Source organism: Prunus avium, chromosome 7 (assembly GCF_965620075.1).
Source record: "Prunus avium chromosome 7, drPruAviu1.hap1.1, whole genome shotgun sequence".
Taxonomy (NCBI): domain Eukaryota; kingdom Viridiplantae; phylum Streptophyta; class Magnoliopsida; order Rosales; family Rosaceae; genus Prunus; species Prunus avium.
In genome coordinates, this window is record NC_142290.1 from 31,141,228 (window position 1) to 31,154,996 (window position 13,769).

Here is a 13,769-nt window from a genome sequence, read left to right on the forward strand (position 1 = left end):
CAATGTGTCAGTGTGAGTTGCTTTGCAGTCCACTCTTACATGTAAACCGCTCTTCCCTTTCACTTGGTTTCATACAAACAACAGAAACAAAGGGAGACATCGATAGAGACGTCGGAGAAAACAAAGGGAGAGAGACATCCAAGAAACACATTTTAGCTAGGCATCAATCATTTCTCGTCTCAACTTAACCACTTCTGAAACCAGAGCTGGTATAACGCCTTTCCTCAACTTTAATTCTCTGAATATTATTTTTATCTAATTTCTGTATCATCTGAGGTGACCTATGCCTTTCTCGGTTGATTGATGATTTTTGTTAATGTATATGTTATTCTTGTAGCTGATCTTCTGTTTTTCCCTCTTGATTGAGGATTTCGTTGTCAATGTATATGTTGGTACTCTTATCGTTGATAATTGTTTAGCTTAATGAATTCAATCTCCTTTTCTTGCTCGGGCGGCGGGTTGGTCATTCAGGGGGTCTTACTGGGAAAGGGAAATGGAGCTAGCTAATTTTGCTAATCTAAACTGGTGAGTACAGAAGCCTATGAGAAGACAATTCACTAGGGCTTTGTGTTGTTCTTGTTGTGAGAATTGGATGCTCTGCAGTGATATAGGATTTATAACACCATGAATATGTGAAAATGATACTTTAGCCTTATAACATATATGATGTGCCATAAGAAAATCAAAACTCTTAACTAATTTCATTGCAATTTTCTTGATCAGATTGAAACCATGAAAAGAGTGTGTGGAATATCAGCTGACACCTCCAACCACAATGACAAGGATCACATTAGTGCATTGCCTGATGATGTTCTTCATACAATTGTTAACTTGCTGAGTATGAGAGATGCGATACGCACTAGCAAGTTATCACGAAGGTGGAAGAACATTTATGCACACAAGTCAAGACTGGAATTTGATTGGCGTGACATAATTTCGAATGACGCAAACACATATACTCGTAGAATGGTTTCCATTAGGAATGTGAGATATTTCCAAAGAAGCATAGAAGCAATCTTAGCTTCACATTCGGGTACCAAGATTGAATACTTCAAGGTTCAATGCTGCTTTGGAAACGAGCATCCTCGTTAATTCAAAGGCCGGATCAACCTCGCTGTAGCAAGGGCTGCTGAAACCCTTGAGCTTGCCTTCAGTTGTGACGAATTATCGGAGCGTACTGATTGGACAACAATTGACTGTTATAACTTTCCTACACATGTCTGCTTCCGATCAGTGGCGAAGGATCAAAACTGAGGCATCTCTCCTTAGGTACATGCAAACTAAGGGCAGATAATATTTTTGTTGATCGATTTAGCACACTCACGAACCTTGTTTTGTGTGATGTTAAGTTTGTTGGAGAAGTAGAGCCTCGTCTGTTTTCTTCTTGCTCGAAGCTCGAGTCTTTGACACTGGAAAGGTGCTTTAGTTTTGAAAGCTTGCGCTTCGACCCACATGATTGTTTTGAAGACGCTGGTGGTGAGGAGTTAAAATGGATTGGCCTAATTAGGGTAACCAATCTTACCACTTTTCATTTTATGGGAGACGATATTGACGACGTACTCAAATCATCTTATCTTCTTGACACGTCGGTATCCTAAACCAGGGCCTACTAAAAGATAGAGAGAGAGTCAATTACTTGCTGTGTGAGGGTGTTGATCCGACGTGTGTGACGTGTGTTGATGGTGACACGGATACTCTGGTGGTCCCGCACGTAGGGTAGTAGAAGAATGGTATCGTTTAACCCAATCAAAGGAAGACACGTATCTTGATGAAGAAAGAATGAAAGATATTGAAAAATATTTTGGTTACATTATTTTGTGTCTGGTTAAGGTGACGTTGGCTTGGACATGACAGCGACTGGGATGTGAGTGGTCTGGTCCCCTGTCTGACCCATTTACTAATTACCTACAAAACAATTATGTTGCCGTGAAAAACAACGTTAAGCCAGTACAAAATTATAAGAGGAATGCTAGCCATCTTTTCTCTAATTTTTTTTTTCAGACTCTTTCCCCTCTTTTTATGACAAGTGTCATTTCTCTTATACTTAAAATAATGTCATTAATGCATCACACAAGTTTGTTTTTGTTTTTCAAATTTACCTTATTAAATATATTGGCTTTTATATTCCTTCAATTTATTCAAAATTTATTATAACTTCCTTAGCACATTGTTAAAAATTAAATAAGAAAAAACGTCATTTTTCTTTAAAATAATAAAGTTTGTTTCATGACATATATCATCTTTCTTTTTGGTTTAACAAAGCATACGTCCTCTTTGAAAAAAGATTTAAAAAAACTTCAGTTTTTATTTTATTTTTTATTTTTTTAATAAGGTAATAAGAAAGTTGTACAAAAACAAGCTTGTTATTAAAAAAATAATACATTTAATAAGGGTAAACTTGGAAAATAAAAACTAATTTGTGTGATGCATTAATGACATTGTTTTAAGTGTAAGCAAAATAACACTTGTCATGAGAAGAAGAGAGAATGTTCAAAAAGAAAGTTAGAGAGAAGGTTGCGGGTATTCCCCAAATTATAATCCCAGTCGTTACAAATATTTAGCTTTTTTCTTCTTTCAATTTTCTAACGTAAAGATTTTCTATTTTATAATATTGTTGAATTGTCCGATAGATTTTTATGTAACAAATATTACATTTTAAAAAAAAAATTATAAAATGATATTGTAAATTAATTTAATATACATAAAGGAAGATCAAGTTTGAGAGCGAAAGAAAATGTACACTTGGAAACTTCAAAATATTTTGATATGCAAACAAAATTCATCGCTTTATATATCCTATGTTTTACAAATATTCATTATATAATCAGAAGTATCACACACATATGATGCGTATGTAAAAATTACAATACATGGATGAGATATAAGAGAAAATTTAAGGTATTAATGTATAAGAGCATAATCTTTTTATTTTTAAAGACATTTTCTATTGAGAAATGCGATAATATACTAAATTCAAACACACAACACAAATGCTCGAACTCATAACATCGACATATATACCTTTTTCTTTTTGTTAAGAGCATGTTTTAGTTTTATTCTTATTGATTTTGAATAAATAAAAAAGACTAATGATAGTGGCAAAAGTTGTTGATTTTATCTAGGGGTGGTACTACAAACTACAAAAGCACTCAAGAAAAAATCAGCAATTTCCGCTTTAGTCCAAATCCAATTTGGACTTGTGGATGTACTTGTGTTCCATTCCCTTCAAAGATCATCATATCCTTCATAGGTGGCTATTGCTAAACAACACGCAGCATCACTGACATTGAGTGTTGTGTCTCTCGGATTTGTAGTTCCAAATTTGCCTGACATGTTCTGACATTTGACAAGAGTTCCATCTTCTTTCTCTTTTTCAACACACCTTCGGAGCAATGTAGGCTCGTACGAAAACCAAATTTACAAATTGTTAGCAAAGTAATTGAAATTAAATTTACAAATGTGTGTTGCATATGCATTCATGGATAGATAGCTACTTTAAAATGGACACAGAGAGAGATGAGGGGAAGGGGGGGGTCCAGTGCAATGTGTTTTGGGGGCGGGTGGGGTTGGGTTGCGTTGGGGTCGGTGGGGAGAGAGAGGATGAGAGAAAAATAAATGATGTTAAAGTCAGATGACAAATCATAGATTTTAAAAAATTAAGATGACATTTCTCCTAAATTTTTCTAAATTCAAGTGACAATTCTGCAAAAATTCATTTTCTAAAAGAAACCAGAACATAAAGATCAATTGGGGGATTCAATTAAATTTGATTTTTTTTTTTTAAACATTAGAAAAAGAACAAGTACCATTAAACTTAGAGCTACTTGGGTGCATGGTCAATTTGGTTAACACCAACCAAAACAAAGTAAAACCCAATTAAAATTAGACAAACAAAATGGGTAAAGTAAAATGACAGAATTAGATGGTACGGATTATTAGGGAAGGAAGAGTCAGAAGACTCTGCAACATGTTTAATTTCCATAGTCAGCAGCAGCAGCTATAGCTCTAGTGTGCCTCACGTGCAATGCTGAGTGCGACTGCTACTCTTCTTCTATATATTATCATCATCCGCTTTGATTTTAATTTAATTAACGTTAGTTAATTTCAGTTTAATTTAATCTGCAGACAAATGCAAACCAGCCCACTCTGTCACACTCCCAGACGCAACAAATCGTCAAACTCCAAATTAAAAGCCAAAGCAAACACACCAACGCTCTCTCTCTCTCTCTCTCTCTCTCTCTCTCTCTCTCATACCCAAAACCTCAAAACAACACCAGAACCAAAAACAGAGGAGAAAAAGAAACCAGAGAGAGAGTGATGGGGGATACTTATGATCATTATTACAAAAATGCCACTTGTTCTTCTTCACCTTCTGCTTCAGTTTCTCCAGCTGCTGCTGCTCCTGCTGCTCCTGCTCAGCCTCCTTCGACGTCCGACGAAATCTCCCTTTTTCTGCAGCAGATTTTGCTCCGTTCGTCTAGTTCTCTGGCCTCGGTGGTGGCCCACACGGGCAAGGCCCCGCAGTTTTTGTTTTCATCGTCTCCGTCCATTGCTGCTCTGCCTGATCATCTCAGCCGTCCGTGCCACTCTATGTTCTTAGGGGACGGGATCACGGCCGTTGATTCTTCCGCCGCCCTTTTGCAGGCGGGGAATCCCAATGTGTCTTCCTCTTCGTTCGGAGCGAGTGAGAATGAGACGGACGAGTATGATTGTGAAAGCGAGGTAACTTAAGACCTGAAAGTTTGAATTTTTCTTTTTGTGGTCTGTTTGCTTGCTGAGAAATTGTAGGGAAAGTAGAAGAAAATTAGAGTATCATTAAACCTGTTTCAAAGTTTATGGAGCAGAATGCATTTGCTTTGTTTAGTTTAAGTTTTTTTTATCAAATGAAAGACTGTATTTTGACTGAAATAATAAGATGTAATTAGAAACACAGAATATAAGATCAAGTTTTTCTTTTTCTTTTTTCTGGTAATATGATTTATTTTTTTAAAGTTTAATATGTTGAGGAATTATAAATTTAGGAGGGTCTTGAAGCATTGGTGGAAGAGGCGGCAGGGAAGCCAGGGTGTGGTCGAAGTTCTTCAAAGAGAAGCAGAGCTGCAGAAGTTCATAATATGTCTGAAAAGGTTGGCTTTTGTAGTTTGAGAACCTCCTTCCAAAGTTATTATGGGATTTGAAATTTTCAACCTGGGTTCTCTTCTTTTTTTTTATACGGAGAACCACGTTGTTTTCGGGTTTTGATGTGTTGGGTTTGTTGGGCAGAGGAGGAGGAGTAGGATTAATGAGAAAATGAAGGCATTGCAAAATCTTATCCCAAATTCTAATAAGGTACATTAAACATACCAAGATGCTTGATTTTGATTTTGTTTGTTTGAGTCGTTTTGATTTTTGAGAGAATGATTCGTCTTTCTTGTAATGTGGCAGACAGATAAGGCTTCAATGCTTGATGAAGCCATTGAGTACCTCAAGCAGCTTCAGCTCCAAGTGCAGGTATGCAGCTTTCTTCTTTGCATTTTAGTGTACGGTGAACTTCAAAATACTCTTCCTGGTAAAATTTTGATTAAATTTCACACTGTGTGGTCATATCCCAAGATCTCCTCCAAGACCTTTGTTGCTGGTTGTATCATAAAATCGAATCGAGAAAGAGAAATAGGAAAACAACTCCAATGTGATTTGCATGGTTGGACCATGTGAATGCACTAGGATCCAATATTAGAAGCAAAGAGAGTCACATTGTGGCAAAGTTTCTTGCTGCTCCGCCTTTCAAAAAGTTTCTTGATGCAGTCTCACATGACATTCTGTGCTCGGATGAAATTTAAGACGTATTAATCCTTTGTGATTAATACGTGATGTTTTTATTGCTCTGCACCATTGACTGTTTACATCAGCTTGAAGAATCTCTCTTTTTCTTAAAAAATTCCTTTTCACCCTTGCCTATGAACAGTATGGGAATTTCTGCATAGAACAAATAGAGAAATGCCAGCTGAAAATAGTTATTGTAGCATCAATTAAAATTGAGAGTTCGGTTTTGATTGATTTAGATGTTATTCACATTTCAGATGTTATCAATGAGAAATGGCATGAGTCTGCATCCTATGTGCCTACCTGGAGTGCTGCAACCTGTCCAACTCTCCCAGATGAGAATGGACCTTGGTGAAGAAAATAGGCCTCTGCATTTGGACATGACAGGCACACTGCTTATGAACCAGGAATCTCCAACACAAAATTTGTTCCATTTCTCCAACCAATGCACCGATGCAAACCAGTCATATGTACCAGACATGTCAAATGTAGTCAATTCAGAAACCTCATTTGAGTTGGAATCGTCAATGCAGGCTCACTTGGGACCCTTTCAACTGCCAAACTCATCCAAGGTAAAATTATGGCCCTGTTAAGAATGCATACAGAGTTAAGGAAATGATACTAAACTTTTTACGTTACTCCCATATAAAGGAAATCTGTAGGGAGGACATGTTGCAGCATCAACAAATTAATGTAAATCATTCGGAGACGAATCCTTTAGGTGGGTCTCTGATCCGACAGTTCCCCATCCCAATAACTCTAACAACATGTATTTAGGGTTCTAGTTTTGGTCTAACATGTATGTTTGTTTTTGTTGAAAGAATTTGAATTGGGAGCAACAGCTAGAGTTTCACTTTCCTCTAACACACAAGTATCTGATCCGAAAGGCAGTAGTTCTCTGGGAGCATGTATCAAAGGAAGAAACCGGCAGGAAGGTCTACTTTTAAAGGCTATGAAACAAAATTTTCATATTGATAGGTAAGCATATCTGATGAATAAGATGTTTATCCTTTCTTCAAATGGTTAAGCGGGCGCCGTACTTTTACATTTTACTAGCATGCGCACAGGAAGAAGAAGGGTTGCAAATGATAACATCAAGACTGAAAGAAGGCACATATGATGCATGTTAAGCTTGGCTACTCTTAACATTTTGGATTTGGTGTAGCCACAACTTGTAACAGCTTTTGTAATTCTCCAAATTGATTAGAGCCTCAATTGCGTGCTCGAATCACAGGCATGCCACAAAGCTAACCTGCAATTGATGAGTTTTCTCTTCAATGCTTTGGCAAGGCTTGTTACTTAATTGGTAGAAGTAGTACAAGGTAGGGATGAGACATGTATGTAAACTCTATCTTTCCCTTTATTTTGTGAATCTTTTTTATTTGGAAATTATCTCCTCATATGAATTATATGAAAGTCTTGTTTATAAATTATGACATCAAGCCTTGTCAAAGCTACCTCAAGATTGTGTAATATTTTATTATTGTGAAATTTCCTAAGAACAAGGGACCTATGTATTGATGACTGAAATTTTCAAGGTTGAGCTTGGATTGGAATAACTTTTTCCGTACTTCAAGTTTTCTTTTCTTGGAAAGTTTTATCAGTCAAATGGGATGTTATTTAAGGTCGTGGTTGAACAAGAAAAGGGAATTTCCTACATGCGACTGACTGAAGGGTCAAGGAAGTCAAAAATTGGAAGTTTGAAACACAGAACCAAAACAGTCATACGAGAATAATTTATGCAAGTTGCCCATGTATCATGTATGTACATGATAATCAAAGAAAGAAAGAAAAAACGAGGAGAAATTACAGGAACCATACTCAAAATCAAATGGTTTTTTACTTTGCCTTTTACCATATTCATTGTTTTTCTTTCTAAAGACAAGGAGCTTCTGAATTTAAAATCTTGACTTTGTGATTTCGGAGCAGATTCAATGAAACCAACAAATGTATTTATGTTTCTTATCAAGATTCTAGAGAAAAGGAAAGGAAGGAGGATTATATACAGAAATTTGTCATGAATGTAGGAGATAAATACTCCGTCACCACTAGTCTTTTTTTTCCTCTTTAGAGACTTTCCTATTAAGAGGAGCGATAATATCCCACACCTCCTTTATTTTAGAGGCGAATATCCAACATATCTGCCCCTACTCGTCTTTATTGGGGCCAATATTTTACTGCCCCTAGTGCTCAATTTTTCAGTATTAATGAATAAAAAAGGAGGAGGATTTTTTAGAGGACATATATATGAACAAATACATATGGTTCGAATAAGAAGGGGGACTGCATAAGACAATAACGACACGTCAAGGTACAGTAGCTCTCCAATGCATTAACATTGGAATTTAGAATTAGATGCCCTCTCTCTCTCTCCACCTGCGTTTCGATGAAATGAAACCAATCCCTCTTCCTGTTCTTCTTCTTTGGTTTTAACGGTCTCTCTCATTTCAGTCATCGTAAGGCACACGTTGGCTTAATTTCAATTGAATTTACAATCACACACACTCTCCTATATATATATATATATATATATATATATATATACACACACACCTATGTACATACACATAATTTACTTGCCTATATAGCTAAGCGGAGGAGAAGAAGAAGAACGAAAACCAATTGAGAGTATCAAATATGGCGGCGAAATCGAACGGTCCGGTTGGGGAGCATTCGGGTCGGGTCCTGGATGGCCCCACCAATCCAATGGTTACGCCTCTGCTTACGGATCTCTACCAGTTCACCATGGCCTACGCCTACTGGAAAGCCGGCAAACATAACGAACGAGCCGTGTCAGTCTTTTCTCTCTCTCTACTTGCCCACTTACGCTGCCCCGTTTGGTTCCCGAGAAAGTTCTCAACTTTCTCAGCAACCAAACAGAGCTTTGCATTCTTTAGAATGATAATAGTAATTCAAGTATGTGACATATCAATTTGTTTCAGGTTCGATTTATATTTCCGTAAGAACCCCTTCGGTGGTGAATACACCATCTTTGCTGGTTTAGAAGAATGCATCAGATTCATTGCTAATTTCAAATTGAGTGAAGACGAAATCGATTTCGTTCGTGAGTCTTTATCTCCTTCATGTGAGGTAAACCAATTCTTAAACTTTCATTGTAATTTGCATTATAATTTTAGTGCATGTTCTAGCTTAAAATTGTAATTTTGCATGTGTGTCGAATAGTTTAATAGTTTAATAATTGAGTTGTATTGATGAACTGTAGGATGGATTCTATGATTATCTTAGAGGAGTTGACTGTTCAGGAGTTGAAGTCTATGCCATTACAGAGGGTTCAGTTGTTTTTCCAAAGGTTCCCTTGCTAAGAGTTGAAGGGCCAATTGCTGTGAGAACCATTATACTAGTTTTTTTGTTCTTTATAAATTTTTTTGCTTGGTTATTGTAGTCAATCTACTTGTTTTTAGCGTGTTTTCTAATTTATATTTGCTTTATTGTTTCAGGTGGTTCAGTTGCTGGAAACTCCATTCTTGAATCTTATTAATTATGCATCATTAGTTGCTACTAATGCTGCAAGGCATCGTTTTGTTGCTGGAGAATCTAAAATGCTACTTGAGTTTGGTCTTCGACGGGCTCAGGTATCCGACACAAGCTTGGGCTGTGACAAGCTCAACTTTTTCACATTTTGAATTCTTTGTTCTGAATTTCTAGACTGGGATTGTCTTCTTAACAAATATGTCTTTATTTTGATATATAGGGACCTGATGGGGGAATAGGGGCATCAAAGTACTGCTACATGGGAGGATTTCATGCAACAAGGTAATGTCTATTGAAAGCTCAGCATATTTGCATTGTGATTTTCATTTGTTCACAATTCTTTTGGATAATTTTGTACTTTTTCATAAGAATTTTACTTTCCTGTATACAATATATAATCATATTCACACAATTGGACGACTGGAAAAATTTTAATTGACTTGAAACTTGTTCATGACCGATGGTAGATGAAATAGGAAAAATATGTATAATCTCCCTTGAGTTGAGACCCTTCATTTTTTAACACTTGTCACATACGTCAGCAGCCCTTTTGTTGTTCTGAGTAAACATCTGGAACAACTTATCTTTATTTCTATATTATGTTTTGACAGTAATGTTGCAGCTGGGAAGTTATTTGGGATACCACTTCGTGGGACACATTCTCATGCTTTTGTCAGCTCATTTATGGTACGCAACTCGTGCAACCTTATTGGGGAGTTATGAAGAGCAACTTCAAATGCATAGACTTGTGATCTATTCTTTATATTGTCAGTGTGGGGGTGCCCTGGGGGTTAATCCACCCACTACCACCGACTTGGAATCTATTCTGCATAACCCCTAATAGGCTTTAAAATAGGATTATCAATTTTGTGCATATCTACAGTTATATAATCAGAGCTAGGGGAGTAACTAGTAAGTCTATTTTACCAATTAAAATACCAGTATCCTTACACTATAAGGTTTTTCATCTTTTCAGATACATTTCTCTTCCTTTTTTCAGCATGATGTTTTCATTTTAACATGAGCATTAAAAATTATATCTTTTATTCATTGAAATCTGAGATAGATTTCATGGCCTTAATGTAATTGAATTCCATCTGATCAGGGAAATTAATAATGTGATATCTTATGAAGCCTTAGTAGATGAGTTTATTGTCAAGTCCTTGTTCTATGACAGTGAAATATTAGATGTTATGAGCATTATATTTTCTTCGTCATGATTTTTGTGCCTTTGTATGTGAAGCTTTTCTCTGTCTCATTTATACAATGATTTGCAGAGCCCTGACGAGATTATAGATAAATCACTTCGTAGCAGTGATAGCCAGAGCACTTGTGAGGATTTTGTTAGCCTGGCTCAAACTTGGTTAAGCAAGATTCAGGTGTTTGATTTTTCTCTTTAGATAAAATCTATATGCTTTTTTAATGTTTCTCAATTGCGCGTTCTCTCATTTCTTCTTGGGTTCTAATTTCTTTTACTGATAAAGTTATATAAATTTGTGCCATTTTAATTGCGTATATGTTCATAGACATTCAATTTTAGTTGGACTACTAAACCCTTTCAGTTTTATCAAATATGTATGTTTGTATGCGTCTGGAATTTATTTCGCAAAATTTTTCATTTGCATGCATGTATAGGTTTTAATACGTGAAGTTCATATCTGCAATCCTCTTGTTAGTTGTTTTACATATTTACTAGGATCTAAGATGAGTTCAATCAAATCTTGACAACACTTACTCGTCTGTGCTTTGCAGTGGTCGAATTCATTAAATGGCACTTTTGGTGAGACTAATCAAAGTGAGCTAGCAGCTTTCACATCATATGCATTGGCATTCCCTGATAACTTTCTAGCTCTTGTAGACACATATGATGTAAGTAAACATTATGCAACTTACTTCATAATGTTTAATGGTGTGGTTGTTGAACACTGTTTAATGATATGGTTGTGGACCACTTATACTTTTATTGTCCCAGTAAAAGTGAATCTTTAACACTATGCCTTTCATTCCTTACCAGGTTATGAGGAGTGGAATCCCTAACTATTGTGCCGTTGCTTTAGCACTCAATGATTTAGGGTATGTCGATTATCAACAGTGACGAATTATGCTCTCTTAATGTGAATATGAATGCTGAATGTTTTCTTCCAAATTTTAATATTGTGACGCCATTTTTATAACCATTCCATAGAGTAATGATATCTACTTGATGATTTTAGTATTGTGCTTTGGTTGTAAATACAGATCACTAGAAGTTGCAATGTAACGCCTACCTAGCAGCCCATGTGGTAGTTTATTTCTTTTTAAGGGGTTAAAGCCAATATTAATTGCTTAAACATTGAGATCTTAGGCATGTTAAATCTGTTCCGCTATCTCTTAATCATGCAGCTTATTTCTTGGGGTCGTTTTGGTTGCATCATTGGGTAAATTTGCCCTTTTAGAAGTGATAGAGTAACCACAGTTCTTCCAGAAAGTTGCCTCTACTCTAGGCACTATTACATTAACCTTGTATTTCCAAATTTTTTAATTACTGTTGTGACATCATGCTAATCTGTGCGCTTGAAGACTCTTGACGCAATTGATTTGATATTTTTACGCAATCACTAGTTACATTTGTAGCTTTCATTAATGAGTTAGATGATGCTATGTCCAGGTACAAAGCAACCGGCATTAGGTTGGATTCAGGTGACCTAGCATATTTGTCTTGTGAGGCTCGGAAGATTTTCCATACCATTGAGAAAGAATTTGGAGTACCTGGGTTTGGAAAGACGAATATTACAGCTAGTAATGATCTCAACGAGGAAACTTTGGATGCTTTAAACAAACAGGTAATGATTCTGAACTTATGGGGCTTTTATAAAGTATATTCGCTATGGCTTCAGAACTGTACATAAGCATTTGAATGCTGGTTTTGTTTAGTCTTGATATATAACCTTCAAGTTGTTTGTCTTTAGAGATTTATTGCTGCAGGATGAAATACATTTTTTTGGACTCAAATGCCTTAATTAGATTTGTCTATTTTTTGTGTAGGGTCATGAGGTTGACTCATTCGGAATTGGAACCTATGTAGTTACTTGCTATGCTCAAGCCGCTTTAGGGTGTGTTTTCAAGCTTGTTGAGATAAATAATCAGCCTCGCATTAAACTTTCTGAAGATGTTACAAAGGTATGGTCATACTGTCAACAAATTTCCAGTCAAAACATTCAGGATCAAGCAGAGGTTTCTATTCCACTACCATTCTCTTTTAGATTATAATTTTTTTTCCTATTTTAGGTATCCATTCCTTGTAAAAAGCGGAGTTACAGATTGTATGGAAAAGAAGGTTATCCTCTGGTAGACATAATGACAGGGGAAAATGAACCACCTCCAAAGGTATCTTGTGAACTTGCCTCTGCATGAATTACACCACATTTGTCTCAAGATTATTTACTAACTCAATGTTGTCTTTTTCACTCAATGTGATGAGCACTGGAATGATGAAGCAGAAAGTCTCATTTTATTTATATTTTGACATACAGGTTGGAGAAAGAATCCTGTGTCGTCACCCTTTTAATGAATCAAAGAGAGCATATGTGGTGCCACAGCGTGTTGAAGAACTTATGAAATGTTTTTGGTCTGGAAGCCCAGGTACACTTACAGGATTTGTGATCATCTTTGGAAATAGAACAATAGCTGAACATGTAGCGTTGAGCACTCCCCTCCCATTTTCTTTTTGTATTATTGTGGTTATGACATGAGCATCAAACAAATGCCAAAACAATTCAATTCTTGTGTATACATAATGTCTAAACTCAGATTCTTGTTTATTGAAGGTGGAATAAGAGAAGATCTGCCACCATTAAAGGACATCAGGGACCGCTGCATAACACAACTAAGGAAAATGCGTCCCGACCACATGAGGAGACTAAACCCAACACCGTACAAGGTACTTAACTGAATCAACTGATACATCTCTACTGAAACTATTCTCATCTCTCAGTGATTGAAATTTTAACGACATTTTGTTCAACGCTAAGCAGGTTAGTGTGAGTGCGAAATTGTACGAGTTCATTCACTTCCTGTGGCTCAATGAAGCACCTGTTGGGGAGTTGCAGTGAGTATGTAGCAGCAAGGGGTTACATGAAGCAGAATACATTCTTTTTGTTTTCTTAGCGCAAGCGATGTTTGAAGTAGTTCCTTTTTAAGTAGTCAAAGCATATACACATGTCCAAATACATAATTTAGCTGACTTGTGGAACGCTAATTTAATTTTTTCCTTGTTAATAGAATGATTGTTGCTTCGCCTCATGTTATTTGGCTGACACTGCAATTCATCAGCCAATTTGAATGAGATTCAATAATTAAATAAATATAAATAAATAAAACCCGAAACTTTCCATTTATTTCGTGGTTGTTTTTTTTATTTCTTTTTCTTTTTCAATTTTATTCTTCTGATATGAAGGCCTACTCGAATTTCCAGAATCATTAACTTAGTTCGGGTC

General features: G+C 36.2%; 2 protein-coding genes and 1 pseudogene across 5 annotated transcripts; all 3 read left to right on the plus strand.

The window, feature by feature from the left end:
• Positions 1 to 732: 732 nt before the first annotated feature.
• On the plus strand, positions 733 to 1,750 carry LOC148293327 (F-box/LRR-repeat protein 25-like; annotated as a pseudogene).
• A 2,358-nt stretch (positions 1,751 to 4,108) lies between these two features.
• Positions 4,109 to 7,240, plus strand: ALC (basic helix-loop-helix (bHLH) DNA-binding superfamily protein). Of its 3 annotated transcripts, none has more exons than XM_021968936.2 (8): positions 4,109 to 4,722; positions 5,022 to 5,126; positions 5,263 to 5,328; positions 5,425 to 5,490; positions 6,060 to 6,374; positions 6,454 to 6,523; positions 6,624 to 6,780; positions 6,859 to 7,240. In XM_021968936.2, exons 1-8 carry the CDS (start codon positions 4,318 to 4,320, stop codon positions 6,920 to 6,922), a joined length of 1,248 nt encoding a protein of 415 aa, XP_021824628.1. In that variant the 5' UTR covers positions 4,109 to 4,317; the 3' UTR covers positions 6,923 to 7,240. The 3 variants fall into 3 exon arrangements, with proteins under 3 accessions (XP_021824628.1, XP_021824636.1, XP_088112079.1); XM_021968944.2 differs by having other exon boundaries at positions 6,870 to 7,240; XM_088255953.1 differs by having other exon boundaries at positions 6,624 to 7,240.
• Positions 7,241 to 7,996: 756 nt separating this feature from the next.
• Positions 7,997 to 13,575, plus strand: LOC110766013 (nicotinate phosphoribosyltransferase 2-like). 2 transcript variants are annotated; one of them, XM_088244782.1, is made up of 16 exons: positions 7,997 to 8,113; positions 8,391 to 8,594; positions 8,745 to 8,892; positions 9,026 to 9,145; positions 9,261 to 9,395; positions 9,515 to 9,576; positions 9,906 to 9,981; positions 10,572 to 10,673; positions 11,047 to 11,163; positions 11,309 to 11,367; positions 11,942 to 12,116; positions 12,319 to 12,453; positions 12,562 to 12,660; positions 12,807 to 12,915; positions 13,101 to 13,213; positions 13,308 to 13,575. In XM_088244782.1, exons 2-16 carry the CDS (start codon positions 8,440 to 8,442, stop codon positions 13,383 to 13,385), a joined length of 1,683 nt encoding a protein of 560 aa, XP_088100908.1. In that variant the 5' UTR covers positions 7,997 to 8,113; positions 8,391 to 8,439; the 3' UTR covers positions 13,386 to 13,575. The 2 variants fall into 2 exon arrangements, with proteins under 2 accessions (XP_088100908.1, XP_088100907.1); XM_088244781.1 differs by lacking the exon at positions 7,997 to 8,113 and adding an exon at positions 8,143 to 8,258.
• The last annotated feature ends 194 nt before the right edge of the window (positions 13,576 to 13,769 follow it).

Coding starts and splice junctions, on each gene's coding strand:
- ALC (XM_021968936.2), top strand. CDS start 4,318: ATGGGGGATACTTATGATCATTATTACAAAAATGCCACTTGTTCTTCT. Junction 4,723..5,021: donor AGTATGATTGTGAAAGCGAG/GTAACTTAAGAC, acceptor TTATAAATTTAG/GAGGGTCTTGAAGCATTGGT. Junction 5,329..5,424: donor TTATCCCAAATTCTAATAAG/GTACATTAAACA, acceptor GTAATGTGGCAG/ACAGATAAGGCTTCAATGCT.
- LOC110766013 (XM_088244782.1), top strand. CDS start 8,440: ATGGCGGCGAAATCGAACGGTCCGGTTGGGGAGCATTCGGGTCGGGTC. Junction 9,577..9,905: donor GGAGGATTTCATGCAACAAG/GTAATGTCTATT, acceptor ATGTTTTGACAG/TAATGTTGCAGCTGGGAAGT. Junction 11,368..11,941: donor TTAGCACTCAATGATTTAGG/GTATGTCGATTA, acceptor TGCTATGTCCAG/GTACAAAGCAACCGGCATTA.